At 39.8% G+C, this 19,748-nt stretch overlaps 1 protein-coding gene across 5 annotated transcripts in view; it reads right to left on the reverse strand.

Annotated features, from left to right (window-relative positions):
- Window positions 1-19,748, reverse strand: part of mcf2l2 (MCF.2 cell line derived transforming sequence-like 2) — a 203,842-nt gene that overhangs the window by 152,175 nt on the left and 31,919 nt on the right. The window contains exon 1 of one of the 5 annotated variants that reach the window (XM_041792055.1): window positions 9,949-10,277. The exons of the other annotated variants lie outside the window; for them this stretch is intronic. Within the exon in view, the coding sequence (XP_041647989.1) occupies window positions 9,949-10,000 (52 nt within the window). The 5' untranslated portion in view covers window positions 10,001-10,277. Of the gene's footprint in view, window positions 1-9,948; window positions 10,278-19,748 lie in introns of those variants that run through there. 5 annotated transcript variants of the gene reach the window in all.

Below are 19,748 nucleotides of genomic sequence, written 5' to 3' on the forward strand. Positions count from 1 at the left end.
GTGCCTTTGGGCGCAGCAGAGTCATGACATAAGCAAGCGGCGATAAGAGGCCAGCACAATAATAGCGGGAGACGTTAGCGTGGATGCTGCTAAAGCGCCAGTTTATCAGAACTTGATGACATTTCTTCATTAAAAGAAGAACAGCAGTGAGTTTTCTTTTCATAAACAACAAAAGTCTACAGTCACCATGGTTCGCATCATGCAGTTCTCTATGGAGTTTACGCCTCGGTAACGGCTACGTCATGTGTTTTGTCGCTCTGATTGGCCCGTAAAGATCTATCCAATCACCCTTTTTTTCAAAGGCTCTGTCCTTCCCCAAACACTGTCAGTGAGAGGTTTACCAGATGGATGGATGAAAGAAATCCATCTGGCGTGTCAGGTTACTGATTCCTACTTCCATGATTCTTGTTTTGAAAATTTTAAGTTTATTTAAGTTGAGTGTATGTTCATTCAATCAGCAAGGTGGACTTTAACAGTCAAAGATTGTCAAAGACTTTTCTTTTTTCATGGAGCGTGAAACTTGATGTGAAACTTGTGTTAGACGGCACATGCCGAACCTCGAAACAGAAGTTTGGCCAGCTGAAGGTTGACTACAGCTTCAGCTTCATTACTGACACACTGTCCTGCAGCTATCCTGCCCCCCCTAAATAATAGTTATCACTCATTAATTTTGCAAGGGAGCATGATTTTGCTGACGTCATGGGCCCCTATTTGGCTGGGATTACTCGATTACTCCTGATGCTTGAAAATATCTGCCAATGCAGCCAGTGTTTTACTTTTTGATGGTCTTGTCACTTTAACAAATTTAGGTAATATATCTCATTTAAAGACATGTTTCCTGTTGCAATGGCATTTACTTTTTAATTATCACAAGAGATAGGGGTGGATGTGTCAAGTAAGCACAGCCTGGGATACCATCCAGGCGAGCAGTACGGTTGCCATGAACCCCTGTCCATGCCATGGATGTCCAAAGGGCCCATAAACCGCCAATGGTCTGCAGCTTATCACTTATCACAATCAGACATAAGGGATGCCATCAAGCTTGCCCTTGGCTGCCGAGGGACACGTGTGTCTACATGTATCAAGCCTGACCCTCATTGCCTCCCTGAAGCCCCAGGTTGTGGCACATTGGGCCCCATGATCAATCCTCAACACCCAACATGCCTAAAACTTGCGCACATGACTGTATTAGTCTATAAATTCTTTGTTTGTTACTGTTTTGTTTCGTTTTTTTTTTATCAAACAAAATATTTACCACATATCATTCCCCACTCTGTCATCCGTTTCTGGCTTGATCCTCTGTCCTCCCATCTAATAAAGGCATTAAAAGCCCAAAATAAATCTTTAAAAAATAAAATATGTGTGTAAATTTCATACAAAGCTGACACAATTTCGATCAATTTTGAAAATTGCTTCAGTGTTTAACTCCTTAGTGGCTGGGTTATGAATAAACCTGAAAGAAACCACAAAGCACAAAACTGTGTGACCCTAAAGATCTAGGAAATGGGATCCTGCTGTCCAGGAACATATGGAACAGCAGGGTTATGCAACCAGAGCTCGGCACTTCAGCAAAGAGGATGTTCTGTATTGTTTGAACATCAAAAGCAGAAGGTGTGGTGCCGACAGACTTATTCGGAGCCAGACAGAAACGATCTGTTTTTAGAAACTACTGGAGGACTGAAGAGGTGGAGGGTAAGAGCAGGAAGAGCTCCTGCAGCAGATGTCAGGTTGTGTTACAAAGTCAGTAAACATTCAAATGGAATTAGCATGGTCCATACACAGGAAAATTAAGTTTAGAGCCTATAATTGAGGATGTAACGTCAAGTTTTCTGTGGGTGCTTTTAACAACTATAATCTGTCTTGTTTCTATGTTGGATACTCAAGTTTATTCTCCCCACCATCATGGTCCCAGGAGAAAAGCTGTAGACACGGGAAGTCCTGGCGTCTAAAAAGCTGTGACATTCCTGACTTTGACAAAGGAAAATTCTACCTTACAGACAATATGAGACCACTCAAAGACAAGTGGCTGCCTCAGAAAGGTAAATTGTTTGTGTTGCTTCAGGAATCAGGATTGTTGTATAACTTGATGGAGTTGGTTCAGTAATTTCAGTCCTGTTTAACTCAGTTATCCTCTCAGAGTAAGGAGCCCTGATTTGTTTACTCTTAACCCTGACTATGACTCTGAGTAGTCGGTCATTCAGGTATGAATTCTGACAAACTGCTTAGAGGGTTCAACCTGTATGATAGATGTTCACATATTATTTGAACAAGGTTACAGTATCATTACTTCCAATCATACTTAATCACAGAGGTTCATTAGTAACTCTGACTGAAAGCTTTGCTGGTTTCAAACTCTCAGCAGCTACAGATCTGTTGTGTGTGGCCTGTTCTATCATTCTGGCTGCAGAAACTTGATGCAAAAAAACTGTCAGTGTGTTTTCATGAAAACTTAAAGGGCACTTACCACAAAAAAAAAAAAAACTTTTTGAAGAAAAGCCACTGTTGAAGAAAACACCTGATCAAATCTGTTTGCCACCACAAACACACCATTCCCACTGTGAAGCACAGTGGTGGCAGCATCATGCTGTGGGGAAATGCAAAATATAGAAAACTCCTAGTGGACAATCTTATTCAGTCAGCAAGTGAACTATGGCTTTGAAGAGGACGGTGGAGGACAGTGACCCAGAACATACAGCAGAAGTTACACAGTGGCCGAGTCAATGCCCAGACTTCAATCCAATAGACAGTTTGCGGCTGGACTTGAAGAGGACTGTTGACACCTGATCCCTGTGCAACCTGACAGAACTTGAACAGTTTTGTAAAGAAAATGGAGTTAAACTGCAGCGTCCAGATGTGCAAGCCTGACTGAGACCTCAGACTCAGTGTGTTTGGCTCAGCGTTTGTTTTTTTGTGTTATGTTTTCTGTTCTTCTGTAAAGCAACCCCAGGTCCCATGAAAGGGGCTATTTAAATCCAAGCTATTGTTATCATTATTATGATTATTATGATGATGATGATGATGATGATGATTATCATTTTTTTCATTATTTTTATCATCATTATCATATTTATTATATTTTTTATTATTATCATTTTTATAATTTGTATCATTATAATCACCATCATTATAATTATAATTATTAATATTATTATTATTATTATTATTATTATATATTTTTTAATTATTAACATTTTTATAAGCAGCAACCTTATTATTTTTTCTTCTTCTTCCCCTTATATTATTGTTATTCTTATTATTATTTTTATTATCATGTTATTATTTTTTATTATTAAAATCTTTATAAGCAGCAACCTTTTCGGCCAATGACCTGGTATTATTAGATTGAGCTTTTAGAAGTCCGGTTTTGGTTGGACCCTCTTTTTGACATCACGTAAACTCAGTGACTGTAACATATTTAATGTCTTACATTAAATATTTATAATTTTTCAGTCTCCCCAGTCTCTTTGGTATCATATGGTCTTTGGCTGTGTCATATCCAACAAATACGTGGCTATTAATATGAGATTTGCCATCTATAACTGTGCGCTTTGTGCTGGTTTGGTTCACCGTCCTCTGGAAATATTCACATCCTCCCCACTCTCGCCTTCTTACATTTCATGTCCCTCTTCAGACATCCTGCCCAAAATGAACTTAATTGAAAAGGGGATCTTAATCATCAGTTTACTGTAGTCCATAGTACTGGGATGGATTTTGGAAATGGATCGAAGATTGAGCAAATATTCTGTTGTGTCCTGTCATTCTATAGGCTAGATTCCCATGCACAGAAGTAAACCTTTATTTTATTGTCTTTGACTTTGTTAATAAGTTATATATAAAGCCGTTAATCCCTCCATTTGCAGGATTAGCAGAGCATGTGTGTTATTGTGCACGAAAATACCAAAGCTAATTTCTCAGGTGCCTTTTTTTAAACCCAGTTGGCAAAATACTACATAGTATTGACTCTACTCTAGTGCCATGATGAAAAGCCCGCAGAGACGCTCCTGATTCTGCCTGGTGGAGCTTTGAAAATAGCTAAATGAATCGGTTGACAACTGAGCTGTAAAAGACACCGCTGAAACTCTGCCAAGTTGTCAGGCATCGTTACTGTGTTTCTACGGCAACACGGCGAAGGTGCCAACACTTCCTCACCCCCCGTGTGCAGCAGATAGAGCATCCACACCTTAGTCCTCACCTTCATCCATCTGTTCTAAATTTAAAAGGATTTAACAGCGTGCTCTCACACTCTGTCTCTGCTGGTGTTAAACAGACTGAAGCCAACACTCAAGGATAAAACTCATCAACAACACAGCACGATGTTTGAACACAACTGAAGCCATCTGAGACTGCATTTACTGGCAGGGGTTGTTTCAGTATTTAGATGTGTCATTTTTACATTGTTTAATTACACTTTTAGACCAAAATAGGTTTAGAGAAGTAGCTATTTCATTTACCAGGCGACCTAAAACAGAACTCATACTGAGTTATATTGTTGCTTTATAATCTTACATGTACATCTGAGTTTTAAAAGCAATGCTATCTACGTGTAACCTCTGATGTTTGCTGCTAATAAAGAGGAGAAAAAAGCAGGTCAGCTGACATTAGCCATGTCCCATTTTAGGGGCTGCATTCTTCGGAGGATGCACAGTTACATCAAAGTCTGTCACATTTTTAAAGACCTCTTCAATTTGGCTGACCAATGTGTCAGCTCAGCTGAATAGATGCTTAAATTAATGTTCAAAACAGGCCTTCAAAATTCATATGACCTATTAAATAATCATGTAAATTATGTGGCATTAATCGTGTTAGCTTGTCTGTCGTTGATGGCACTTAGAAAGAAAAGGGTCATTTGTAGCCGTTCTACATTTATCTAAGTAGTGAAGAAACATGCCACCCCATGCTTTGCTATGCCAGCACCCAATAAGGTTAGTTTACTGAGTAATAAATTAGTTTACTTTAAATGCATGATTTTGGCGGGATGACGGAGGAAAGATTTAAGAAAGGGGCCATGTTTTTCTCACTTACAATGGCAACATTGATTAAAAAAAAATCTGTGGGATGCTGCAGGAGTAATTTCTCAATCCAAGTAAAAAAAGTAAGCAGCTGAGCCGGATAGATGCTGGGAAGAACTGGGCAGAGCTGGGGTTGGAAGAGTGTAGTGGGTCTGCACCTTTAGGGTGGGGATAACTGGTGAGTCATGCAGGAAATCCTCTCAAGACCTGGACGTCCAAGACATCTGGGTCATTGGTAGGCTGGGTCCTTTGAATGGCACCAAGACACATCTGTAGTTTTAAGTGCAAAAAAAGCCCATAGCTATCTGGAGAAAGTATGAATAAGAGCAGTGCAACATCACTTCCTGCTTTCCAGTGTGGCTGCACCCCCATTTGGGGAAAACTAGCCCTCAGACTGAATGGTAGTAGATAAGAAAACAGTGGTGACAATGCAATCAAAAGCCACTTTGTGGTGTTTTGTGCCTTAAATGATGTAAAAACCAAAACATAAGGCCTGTTTTGTTATTCTCAAATGACAAAAGAGTATTAAAGATTAGTTAGATTTTTTTTAGCTGAAACTAGAGAGGAGTAAAGACAGAAAATGTATGACTCTGTGTTCTTGAAGGTACATTTCAGTATTTTCCAAGTTGAGCTGTAAGAGGTACCTAGCAGTAGTAGTGGCATTGGCCTCCAGTGAATTCAGTGAGCATTGCTCCTTTAAGAGGACTTGCAGGCTGTAGAGGCCAGGAAGCTAGGCTACACAGCGTAACAGATGGGTACAGTTTCTCCATGGAATTTAGCAAGTTTTTGGTAAAAAAAAAAATCAGCCTCAAATAATGTTGGCTCAAACATAAACATGATCAAAACTTTTTGAAGCATTTTATTGTACACCCAGAAAGCCTCTGGGTTTTTATCATATTGCAATGCATGAGCACGTAATCAGTAGCCAAAGCCTGAACTGCAAAATAGTTAAAAATAAAAAGCTTCTAAAGTTTTCAATATTGCGTACATTTGAGGCAACATTGTTTTGTTCACTCCCAAGGCTTGTGGAAAGCATCCAGAAGGGGCAGAAGAGGGGCCCAACTCTATATGGAAGAACATGTATTTGAGTACAATGTTGTTACGATTCCCTGTTGGTGTAATGGAATACTTCTGCCCATACAGTATATGAAGTTAATGAAATACTAAACTAATACAAATGCAGGAACAGTCACAACTGACTGAAAGTCTCCAGTGTTCAGCATCAATAACTGGATTGTTAGACAGATTTATCTATCCCAGTAATTTTGACAGGCATGTTTATGGCCTTGAGATGAATATGACAGACTGTACAGATGTGGACAGTTGTGGACTTTGTTAATCAGTGTACTTCGTCGATCTTCCTGTCATTGCTCCTGCTGCTGTAATACCGGTCACATCTAGTTTGTCTCTATACTGCCCCCTACCAAACATGTGCATACTGCAACTTGCATCTGCGTCATGTACATGCACGCAGCTGACACACTAAACAGACATAGGGGACAGATGGCAGCTGTGACATGCATACATGTATGTATGCATACATGTAAGTTTATCTTACATCCAGCCTAAACCTGCGCAGGTCTCTTGTTCCTGCATGCTGGTTTGGTGCTGATGTTTGCTTTTGCTGTTTTTTCTGTTTAAAGGGTATGTAAGAAATTATTTAGCTGTAGTGTGAGACAAGATCAAGGTTGGCGCACTTTATGCTTTTGTTTTTGTCTCGACCACTTGGTTTTTTGGCTCCAGTTCCCCAATGTAGATCTGATCTTTGTGAAACCCCACTGTGGTGAGCAGGGTGGCTTGACTTTACTGATTTCCCCAGGCATGCTCAAAAGCTCTTTGAGTCACTTGGAAACAATTATAACTTTTTTCTATTCATTTCTGTTGTTGTAACGTTCATTTCTGTTGTGTCTTGCTGGTGTGTGTTTTTAGAATTAAAGTGGAGGACTTCTCAGAGTCTAAGAGCTGACTGTGAACTCCAGTTCTTTCTTCTGCCTCCCTCTGGTCTTTCTGCCTTTCACTCCACTCTTTTATGTGCAGAGATAAAGCCCACAGAAAACTGGCCCTGGAGCTTGTCTTTGCAGTATTGCTAACATAAGAGTCTGCAGAATTTCAGAAGCAACAGTTTTAAATAAAAAGCACGCAAAGAACCAAGTGGACAAGCCTTTAACCACTGACTCTGACTGCCCCATCACACATGTTCAGGATACTAACCCCTGAGGCTGAGTAAGTCAAATTAAACATTTAATTTTTAAACATAGCACAACGTGGATTGGATGATTGAAGTCTAAAGAAACAAGACTTGGGAGTCTGCAATTGGAAGAACCAAGAACAGCCTAGCACCTCCTCCTGATGCTGGTCACCAGCTCACTGTGAAGTCGGGCTGACTTTCAGTTGGATCGGGCGTCATTTGTCGTGCTGTGTTCAGATGGGTACGACGGCTGACCACGGCCTGACTATGACCTGATGACCTGCTCCCGACTGGTCGGAGGATTTCTGGCATGTTTGATATTTTGGTCGTACAACTCCAGACACTTCACAGCGAGAGCAGAAACGTGAGCAGAATAAACAACTTTTGGGGATTGTTTCCTTTGTAAACGGTCAGACAACATCCTAAAATACCATGACATCTGCTCGAATGACTTTCTGATGCACCCCACTATGATAAAGTAAATAAACAAGCAGGAAATATTCCTACCGGTGGACCTGCAGCTGACACAGAGTTGATGCTGTTTGTGTGTTTGGGACAGAGAGAGGTAGCAGGAAAGGGAGAGTAAGGGAATATGACTGAAGACACTTCACCCAGTGTGTGTGAGACTTTAAAAAAGGAAACTCCAAGGGTTTCTGTCACAGTCTGTACCGACTTCTGTCACACAGTGTGAGCACTCAGGTCGTGCACGCCCAGATGGAGGGGTCTTGCACATAGATTCAGCATGGAGCAGATCAAGCAAGGCAGGAAGTTTCACCAAAACCAAATCAAAATATCCAGATAAATTTCAGAATAAAATACTCCTTGTTGATGCCAGACAAACAGCAGATCGTATTTCACTTCACTAAATTGACGAAACATCATAAAGGGCCATGGCAGAGCCAGTAGCAGGAGAAAGAGGAGGTGCATATGTTTATAAACAGGCTACTGACTCATGGTAGAAGCCAAAAATCCACATGAAAACACAAAACCAAGCAAGTCCACCCTTTAGCTGCAACTCCTGCAGTTCAGAACAATAGCTTTACACGCTTTTATGTTTCTATAGCACTTCAGCAGTATCTACTCGCACAGCCAGGCGAGATTCTGTAACTACCACGTGAACTCCTCAGCCCTGGGGGTCAAGCAGTGGAAGACCGGGCTGATTGTCAGCACCTGGGGGTACCAGAGGCTCAAAACAAGAGTCAGCAGCAACAGAATAAACTGTTTGGCATTAGCAGAGAAGATTTGATTTTTTTTTCCATTGGCACAACAGTCACTCAGCTCTGCTGCTCATCCAACAAATACATATTCATTACAAATGTGGCACCATTTAAAAGGGAAAATACAAGCTTTCTAATGGTATAAGATTTATTACCAAAAAAGCACTGATGCAACAAAGAAATGATTTACCAAACACACATTTCCTTACTTTTTATGCAAGTTTATAACAAAAATAGACAGCAAAAGCAAGTAACTTAATTGAGACTTTGCATTTACCTCCCAAAACCCAGCATGCACACATGAGGACATTACATTCTGGCTGTCCTACTAAAGGGTAAAATTTCTACTTGTGGAATTTTTTGAAAATTGTTTGGACTGTCCCATCAAGTTAAAGTTAAAGCACTAGAAATACTGAGAGAATTTGCTATCAGATTTTTAAGTATTTTCAATGAAAACTTGGGATGTTTGTGTATTTTTGAGTTTCAAGGGAAGTGTTTTTGCAATGAGTATTTACATGGAAATATTTGGGTTTTTATGTTTATTTGTTTTGTTTTGTTTTTTCATTTTTAGTCATTTTTGTGTTCATTTGGGAAATATTTTTTGTAATTTGGGTTTTTTTAAACTCAGTTCCTCAGGGAAAATTCTCTTCAAAATTTTTAGGCTCACAGAAACTTGGGAAGTTTTTTTATTTGGGAATTTGATTGGGATATTTCTAGAACTTAATGGGATTTTCAGGGAATTTGTTGGCATATTTGGAGGAATTTTCCATAATTTTTCATGTAATCATGGGGAATTTATTTGTACATTTTGGGGATTTTTTTTTTAATTTTCAGAAATTTATGTTGAAATTATTTAGTCTTTTTTTTTTTTTTATTAAATTTAGACTTCAATGCTAAAGTTTTATTGATACATTTGGGTATTATTTGAAGGGCCTTCTTATGAGAAAGTTTAAATAAATATATGTTTAAGACTTTTTCACAGATATTTTAGGGAATTTTTATTGATGTGGGACTTCATTTTTGATCAAATTAATTCCTGTTCAAATAAAAGGCTGAGTTTTTCCCTTTAGGTCTAGATTATCCCAAAAAAGTGGGAGAAACTAAAAATGCATTTCAAACAAAAGCTCAGGTCTCAGGAGGTTAAAATCATCAAGCAGGAGCTGCTTTTAATGACGCCAAAACAAACCAGGGGAAACAAATGTTTCATGTCCAGCTTTCTGAAGTCAAAGGAAATTCTTGGTCAACTGTATCATCTAAGAGTCAGGTTTAAGAGGAATGGGCTGGTGAGATGGAAAAATATGACACCAGGCAGACTGAGAATAGTTGGCAAAAGACGTGCTGTGATGTCTAAACACAGGGCAAGACCTTGTGTTTATATAAAATACAGCACATGGTCATTTACTGTAAACTTAAGAGTTATAAATAACTTTAAGTCTGACAGAAAAAGACACTAAACTAATGTGAAAATGGATTAAAGAGTGGCAGTGAGCCAAGGAGTGATGCAGGAATAACAGCGTGTGTGTGTAAACATTACCTATGATGTGTTTGACTCTCTTCACTACAGCACCTTCCTTGTTTGAGCCCATTGACAGGCTTTCATGTATATCCTTCCATAAGAAAAAGTAATCCCATAAAGAAAAGTTAGCTCATAATATCCAAAAGCAGTGAAGACAGCCCAACACAGCAGCCTCGGTGTGGCTTCTTGATCACCATCATGATCCTCATCATCAGCTCGGCTGCTCCAGACGTCTAGACCAACAAGTCCCAAGCTTTCTTGCTCTCTCCTCCAGTTTCACACCCACACAGCATGAGCAGGGCCCCGCTCTCTCTCTCTCTCTCTGAGCTACATGTGTCTGTGGTCAGTTTTTCCAGCTCCAGCTGTAGTGTAGCAGCTCTGCTCTCAGCAGCAAACGGCCAATCAGGAGTCAGAGAGGGCAGTCAGAGACACAGCATGAAAGAAGGAGTAGAAGAGGGAGGGAGGGAGATACAGAGGAGGGTTGACTTCTGTGTGGGAGTGACTGAGCGTGATTATGTGTGTGTGTGGATCCAGTCATGTGTGTCTGGATGTTATGCTCTGTTTATTGTTGTTTCTATGTGTCTGAAGTGCTTTATGAGCGCTGCCTAATATGAACAGGCTGTGGCAGAAACCTTTAAAGACCAGATGATGGACTGAGGTGAATCTCCACCAGGTTTCCTTCAAGAGCACCTTAACCCATTCATGACTTTCCACCAATACCATATGTCAGGGGTCATCAACTACATTTGGGCCAGGGCTGGCTTTTTCCTGTACAGGCACTTGGGGGGCCGATCTCTCAAGAAAACTAAAGACATTTTAAAAAATGGTCTCATCAACATTTTTTGTTTAAATATGTTACTTTTCTTTCAAATATATGTAATTGCTAGGCTCTATCAGTGAGATCAGTTTTAGATGAATATTCCTAAGGCCAAAAGTTAACAGAAAATGACAATTTGTTTAGAAATGGACTGATAAATTTGTGTTTAACATGCAGCATATTTGCTTGTAATGGCTGACAGGTGGTCTTTATGAAAAAAAAAATGGATAAAACATAAAGTCATCTTGATGAAACTGTTTCAATCTCAATTGTTCTTGGAGTTGTTTTAATAGATGTTGGGAGCTTATTTTTAAAAAAATACCATATACTCAGCACATGTTCTGAATTTGGTGATACTCTGGGGGCCGGATTAGAGGATGTGGGCGGCCTGATGTGGCCTCTGGGCCGCCAGTTGATGATCAGTGCCATATGTGATAAGGATATTGAGTTTGGTTGAAATACAGGATTTTAAAAAATCATTTTTTTATTTAGAGACACTCATTTGGGATCACATAAAACACTCCAGCCCAGTAGTTCTCAACTGGTCCAGCCTCAGGAGCCTGCCTGTTGAAGTGCCTGGCTGAATTGTGTATTTTGGCAGAGTGATTCGAGGACAGGAGAGAGGAGAAACTCCGCCCACTCCCCCAAACAAGGTATCCACAGTGCTATAGACAGAGCTAACCTGACACGCCAGATTGACAGTAACATATATCTACTGCATGAATATATTTGGCATTAATCTAGGAAAGCTCCCATAGAAAGTGTTTGGGAAGGGCAGGACTTTTAAAAAAATTCTCAAAAGGTGCATAGTGGAGCGTTCTGTCTGTCACATTCATGACAGGCCAATCAGAGCGGCAGGACAAAATGAGGTTGTACGCATGCACTTCTTCAGAGCTGACAGGCTACTGCTGCCGTAGCTGTGAACGGTGGAGCTCCTCCATGAACAAATTTATGCCAACTTCCATACATCATCCCCACACAACTGCTACCCACTTAAGAAAAAAAAAAGCTTTTTCAGCCCGCTTTTGGGTCATGACTCACCAGTTGAGAGCTGCTTCTCTAGAATATGGAAAAAAACACAGTATTCAAGTGTGATTCAGCTGTGCACAAAACAAACTGTGATAAAGAGGTTTTTCTGGGATAAATCAACACTTGCCACCCTGTACTGCATGGGACTTAAAGCACAAGTGTTTTGCAACAAAATAAGTAAATGACTGCTGTGAAATTTTAATTTCTATGAGCTGGAAATCCTATTATAAGAGTGCATAAAGAAAGTATTCACAACTCCTTCACTTTTTTCAATTTTGTTATGCTGCAGTCTGATGTTGCAGTGTAAAAAAATGCATGAGTTTGCTCCCGTGTTTGGTATGCCTTCAGTGTTAGTATGTTAGGACTAAAAAGAAAGCCTAGTATTAGTTAACGCAGGACATTGTAGTCATACGCCCATACAATCAGCTGATGGCTGCCTGACCCTAATCATCGCCCCCCCAGCTCTCACAGCCAATCACAGCTCTTTCTCTCTGTATCTAAATTAGACAAACTTCCCTTTAATCCCTGCTTGCATTAATGCTGATGCACAGTGCTGCTGCTGCTGGCAAAGCTTTTAACCTCCTCCACCCCAGTCACCTCCTTTATAGCTTATTGCAGCCTCATATTCAGATTCATGCAACTATGGATTTATTGCTTTTGAACTAATTTTACTGTATTCAGTATGCACTGCCATTAATGTATCTATCCATGTGGAGGTTTCTAGCCATGCATTCCCTGGAAAATCAAAGCATGCTGCCTGACTAACCCAGGTAGCATTCTTTTAACAGAGGCTTCTCCACTAAGTAAAACTGTGTATCCAGTTTGCATTGAAATGGTTAAATGTATGACGAGAGTGTTCCTGACCTAACTACAGTTACATTGCCTTCTATTAAAAGGTAAGAAGGAAATACTTTGAATTAGATTGTAATGGAAAAGACTGGTTACATGGAACAGAAAGGGGAAACTATTCACCAAGGCCTGTCCAAGTCAGCCAGTAGCAACACATGTGCTCCAATAAAGTTTGCAATTTCAGGATCGGGCAATCACAGGACTCTTGTGGAAGTCTACCATCCTGAGTGATCACTAATTATTTAATCATGGGGTGCAGCATTTGCATGCCAAGACCTCCAAATGAACCTGGTTAATGCTCAAAACTGTTACAGCACACATAATTCCATGTTTGAGTGTAGACACCAAAATTCCCAAAATCCCAAAAGCTTTTCCGAGCCTCTTATTAGCCTCTATGTTGATTCTGTGTGTAGGTTTGTGTATCTGAGTGTACGTGAGCTTATTGTTCACAAAACTTCTGAAGGAAACACATGTGACTTCCACCTCCCTGCTCTGTTCTTTCCACTGTTATCACAGAGCCTGAATGAACAGTTCACAGTAGCAGTTACATATAAACATAGGTGTACGCACTCCCATGAATGCACGCACAAAAACCTGCAAGACTCAAACCCAAACATGGAAACACATGGAGCGTAGATACTGAAACACATACAGGAGGTCAATACAAAGCGTGAGCACACATTGTTTTCTGCACAATGGCTATCACGCTGCCACATTTGTTTTGGGAATGATTTCCTATAAGAACAAATAAACAGTACTGTATTCCCAGGCAAGGGGTGTGTTTTTGTGTTTGTGATTTCCTGGTACAAGTTTTGAAATACAACGAGTGTGATAAGGAAAATAAAAAGCTGGACTTGTACAATCAGATGAAATTTGCTTCACATAGTTGAGCTGGCTTTCTCTCTAAGTCACACGTGCAATAATCTATGATCCTGATGTGCTTCACTGCTCAAGTGGATGGAAAATCTTGGCAGTGGATAAATGCTCACTGACATGGATTTAGAAAGTGTGCAAGGCAGAGAAAAATATGCCTTGTATGGTAGGAGAAGCTAGTCTAAACTCATAATAAAGTGAAAAAAGCTGTTAAATGTTATCACATAATTTGTTTCCAGGATTTAAGAAGCAGCTGTTTTAGCAAATGCCTTGGTAGCTTTACACTGATGTTTCAGATCCCTCTGGTGGCTGATGCTATTATGACATGGCATATAGAGCATCGTGTTTCATTTTTAACAGTTATTATTGTAAATGTGAGCTACAGTAAAGGACTTTTTTTGGGGGCCTAAACTTAACCACACTATAACAACAGCATTGCCACTTCTCAGTGTACTTCCTTGAGAAGACTTTTCTCCAACTGGAGATTTCTCAATTTGCAGCATTCATTTGTGTTTTAGAAGAATGGTCTTGGTCTTGAGACCAGTCTCAAGACCACATTTTGAATGTCTTGGTCTTGTCGCTGGCTCGAGAGCATTTTTGCTCGATCTTGTCTCGGTCTCTCACTGGCTGGACTCAGGATTTTCCATCAAGGCTGGTCAAGACCAGCACTGATCTGCTATTCTTCAACTTCATTTATGTGATATTAGGGAGAAGCACTTGCTACAAAAACAAATAGCTACGCCTGCAAAATCTCTGACATCAGTCCATCTTATTTCTAGTCAGAAATACCTCTGAACACTTCCTTTAGGCCTCATTCACCTGACAAATCTAGATAAACATCTCATTTTTAGATATTTCAAATAACTTGTCAGTGGTGTTTAAATACATGTAAGGATTTATTTTTTACAAGGAGTTAGTTGAACAAATTCGTTAAGATTTGATATTTTTGAATGTTGTGCTTTTAAAGCGTTGCAGACACCTTGTTTTTATCTGTCAAATCTATTAAAGAGAAACCTAAAATTTAAGAAGAATGTTATTTAACTGTTCAACCTTGTCATGTTTTTTTAAAACTGATTTTTATGGTATTGTCTCGATCTTGACTCAGTCCTGACCCACAAAAGTCTTGATCTTGGTGCACTCTGGTCTCAGACAAGTCTTGGTCTGGGGTAGTGTGGTCTTGAGTACAACACTAGCATTCTCTATATGGACAATAGTTTAAGGTTGCCTGATAATTGCACCAACAGGGACTGTAATGACACCGAACTCAAACACATGTGCTTTAATATGCCGTTTCAACCCCCTTTGCAGCTATAACGGCCACCACCCTTCTTGGAAGGCTTTCCACAAGATTTTGGAGTGTTTCTGTGTGAATTTGTGCCCACTCATTCTGTAGAGCATTTTTGAGGTCAAGCACTGACGTTAGACAAGAGGGCCAATCCAATTCATCCCAAAGGTGCTTGATGGGATTGAGGTCAGGGCTCTGTGTGGTCTCTTCCTCATTTAACTCATCAAACCATGTCATTAAAGTCATATTGGAATAGAAAAAGGGCTTCCCCAAACTGCTGCCACAAAGTTGGAAGCATAGCATTATCCAAAATGTCTTGTGCTGAAGCATAGAGATTGGCTTTCATTGGAGATAAGGGGGCTAGCCTAAACCTTAAAAAAACAGCCCCAAACCTTTATCCTTCCACCAAAATTCACAGTTGGCACATTTCAGGCAGGCAGGGAAAGTCCTCTTAGCATCCATCCAACCCAAACTTGCTTATGTGACTGCCAAACAGAGAAGTGTTCACAGAACATGATTCCACTGCTCCACAGTCCAGTGCTGGTTTGCTTTACACCAGCGGTCATCCATCACACTATCACTCCTGAAGTCTCTGAGCTTTTCAGAACAACCCATTTTGTATCACACATGTTTGCAAATGGAGCTTGATTTTATACACCCGTGGTAACAGGTTCAAAACCAGTCACAATAGCTTTTATTCTTTTTTTTAGGTATTTATTTTTCCCTTATTTTGTTCTAATAACCGCTGATGAAGCATCTCTATTCCCTAGTTGTATCAACAGCATAACATGTGTCAAGTATCAAGAGGATCAAAAGACAGAATACTTGGTTTTTACTTTGCTGAAAGCAAATAAGATGATGGATGGGGATGGGCGTGGCCACTGTTTCCAGCTACCATCTCAGTGACTCAGAAGAATGTCAGACCTGACAGGATATTATTGTGAGTGTGTCTATGTATGTGTGTTAGATAGGTACCCACTCTTGTGTCTAGTCTACCTTCCTGTTTCTTCTTAGCAGCAGACCTCCCACACACTGACAATAGAGTCTGTGTTAAAGAGCTTACATAACAGAGGAGATCACACTGGGCACTGGGACACTGAGTCTGGATTTGATAAATAAACCAGAAACAAACCCTAGGACTGATCATTATTTGTGGTATATGTTAAATTAGTCTTGTTAACAGAGTGGGAACAGCTGTGTGATTGCAATCCTGGTTGTGTACTGGAACTTTATATGAGCAGCTCAGTGAATTATTTTCTGACTTAAACCCAGCTGCAGTAACCAATATATCTAACTTTATCAAATGCAGACCTTAATTAAACCTTACATCTGTATATCCTAATGCTGGCCTTACTTTCCTCAAGCTCTTATAAGACTCTAAAAAGACTGACATCTGAGACTCTCTCACATCTGAAGATAATTTGTCAGCAAGTTGTTGAGTTTTTATTCTCAGACTGAGATTTTGCAAAGACTGGTGTCACTAACTACAAGACTAGAATACGATTCATTTATTTCCCATCATGCATCTGTTGGAATTTCAATAATTTATGAGCAGAGAACAAGATGTAGGAGATGGAGATTGCATTTGCGTTAATATTCTTATAAGCCGATGTTTTTAAATCATTTACATCAAGTAGAAATGAAAGGAAAGTTTAACACCAAAGCAACTTTGCATGTTACTGCAACAACCAAAGGACTATCCCGGAAACACTTCAGAATAAAAGTCCCATAGGTTGCATCACTGGGAAACACGGTCTGCATACGACCAGACTAAGACAGTCTCAAACATGCTTGATATTATCGTAATGCCAAGACTGAAGAAAGACTGCCTGCAACGTCGCAGCTCATCGCCAAAACCCGGCCTGATTTAGAGCGTCTGGAACGACAAACAGTTTTGTAGTGTGACGACGCGTCAAAGACGCCCCATGACCACGATTTACCAAGACTAGCATGTCAGAATTTTTCTTACATCATAGTCTGCTTCGGCACACTGACCTGATGTCAGCGACATGAATCCTAACATCTAATAACAGGAGAACATTTGCTCCTTATCTTTGCACCATTATTTACAAGATCAACTACTTTTTATCCCCTTTTATTCTGTGAAACGAATGTGTAAATTTTATTTTATTTATGTTATCACATGCATACCTTAAGTCCTATCTGAAAGATTGAGAAGGAAATATTGTCCTTCTCTTGATACATCCATTTTATCCATAATCCAATCCATAATTGTTTCTTATTTCCCTTTTTTACAAGCAAAGACCGCTACAATCACATAGAGCGTTTTTGTTGTAGAGTGAAAGACAGTCTTTGACCCGCCCCTCCCATTAACCTGTGAATTCGCACTCAGTCGCGGAGACAGTGGTGACATCAGCATACGGCGAGCGGTCAGATCACTCTTGTAGTGTGGCCAGGTTGTCAGCAAGATTTTTGTTGTATAGTCCGACGTGGTTCTGTCGTGAACGACTAAAAAAGTCGTGCAGTCTGAGCCGGCCTTTAAACGGCTAAAATCGAGTCTTATGACCACCTCACACCTCCCAAATGAGGCAACGAGAGCGAGCTGCAACTTTAGCAACACTCCCATGATTTTACTCCGACTTTTGAATTTTGTCTGCAACTGTGAAAACAGGAAAAGTCCTCAGGTGTAAGGCCAACTTAACATGACTTTCTGTGGTCATCTCTCTGTCTTCACTGTACTTTCATTATGTTTGACACTCAGTACTGGATCACTCACTAGCTCTGTTGAATACTTATCCACTGATAGTATACTTCACACTTTGGCACTGAAACCTTTTTATATTTAGTATGAGACATTTCATATAAACCAATAAACAGTCACAGAGTCACTCTGATGACCGCCCAGCAGTCACTTCTGTAACTTTAATTATTTTTTTCACCGCTACAATCTTTTGTTACCGAGTCTGTTTACCCATTTATTTTCATTTTATTTTTAATTCTTTTTCAATTTATCTTTTTTATTTTTCATTTCTGTTGTAATTATTTTTTTCTGCTCCACGTCAGTATTGGTCCACCTCCCATTGTCCTGTTTATGAATTGTTTTCCAGCTGAAATCTTTCTCTCTTTGCACTACAACCACTTTTTGCTTTCATTTTTTTCTGTTATTCTGCAGCCTGGTTCGTATGTTCAACTGCCATCACTGTCGACATCTGAGACCTATATTTATTTCATTAGTTTGTGTTGATATTTTGTATATAGACATACATATACTGAATATGCAAAAACTTCTTTTTTATATATATATATTTTTTTTTTTTATACTTACAATTGTGATTTTTTGTTAGACTACTTCTCTTTGAGCAGATGTTTCCTTTTGTTTCAATTCTTCAGCTCCTCTCATGTTATTTCCATTAAATATAATACTGACATTATCATGGCCCAGTATTTATAGTGTTTCAGCTGAAATACATTTATAAAGTGATAACATGCCTATGCATACGTTTATCATGGTGTACTAGACATGATAAGGAACTCAAATGTCTATTTAGTTTGTCATGAAACTGTTTCTGTTGTTGCGTCAGCCAGGGCTTCGATGTGCAGTTAGACAGCCAATAACCTGTTGTATGGCTAAGATGTTCCTTGATATTCATGGACACAGGTGATGTTGTTTCTTCACTTTATTGCATGCTTACAGGAAATGGACACCATTGTGTAATATTAAAGGCTGAAGAAATAACGTTACCTTCAGGGTTACCTTCTTTGAAAGTGAAGGACAGTGAGCTCATGATGAGTCAGATCTCTGAATGCCGTTAGAGAGACACTGAGGAGTTCATGGGTGGGTCAGCGGAGAACTGTGTGTGCATTTGAGTGTGTGTTAGTGTTGTGTGAACAATGTAGAAAACCTTTAGATCCAATGTTATTTATAGCACTGGTATAAATTTATGTGTGAATGTTTTTGTAATGCCTTGTAATGCACTTCTACATTTTTCCTACAAGAATCATTAGATACTATCGTAGAGCATTGTTGCCCTGAAAAGACCATGGTCTCTTCTTAGCAGAACTACAATCTGTCTTCTGTTCACATGTGACCAAAGCAACCTGAGCCTGCAGGACCTGAACATCTCATGACCTGCCCAAAGAGGAAGACTGCACACGCACAAGATGCCACAAATGAAAATGTACCGAGGTAAGTTTAAAGTGTGCCTGAGGTTACCTTTATATGACTCTGCATGAGGAATAGCCGGGGTCAGAGGCATTCAGGTTGCAGGTTGTACAGGCCTTTCTTTGGTGAACAATATCTCCAGAATGCTTTGAGGGATTTTATCAGACTCAGCACAAATATCCACTCTGACTCAAGGTTGAACTGATTAGATTTTATACATCAGTGGTTATTAGGCCTCCTGTTCATCTCTTGCTTTAATATCTATGAATCACAATACCACAGAAACTACCCCAGCCCTTCTTGAACCATCACTGTTTGACAATTGTATATGCCAAGTTATATTTTTCCATAGCTGAACAGTTCTGAACTTCCACTGGCATTAATGTAAGCACAAAAACTGTGCAGCTGGAGCTTCATGGAATGAGCTTCCATGACTGAGCAGCTGTATGCAACCTCACATCACCAAGTCCGATGCCAAGCATTGGATGAAATATAAAGCACAACAACGCTGGACTGTGTAGTGACGAATCATGCTTCTCTGGTAGTCAGATAGGTGAAGGCATTTGATGGATGCTGGGAGAATATTTTCTGCCTGACTGTTTTGTGCCAGCTGTAAATTTAGGTGGAGGAAGAATAGTAGGGTGGCCTCTTATCTCCAGTGAAGGACAATCTTAGTGCTTCAGCATGCCAAGACATTCTGGACAATACTATGCTTCCAACTTTGAGGCAACATTTTGGGGAAGGTCCTTTTCTATTCCAGCATGACTGAGCACCAAGGACTATAAAGACATGGTATGAAGAGTTTGGTGTGGAAGAACTTGACTGGCCAGCACAGAGACCTG

This window comes from Cheilinus undulatus, linkage group 7 (assembly GCF_018320785.1).
Source record: "Cheilinus undulatus linkage group 7, ASM1832078v1, whole genome shotgun sequence".
In the NCBI taxonomy this organism is placed as follows: Eukaryota; Metazoa; Chordata; class Actinopteri; order Labriformes; family Labridae; genus Cheilinus; species Cheilinus undulatus.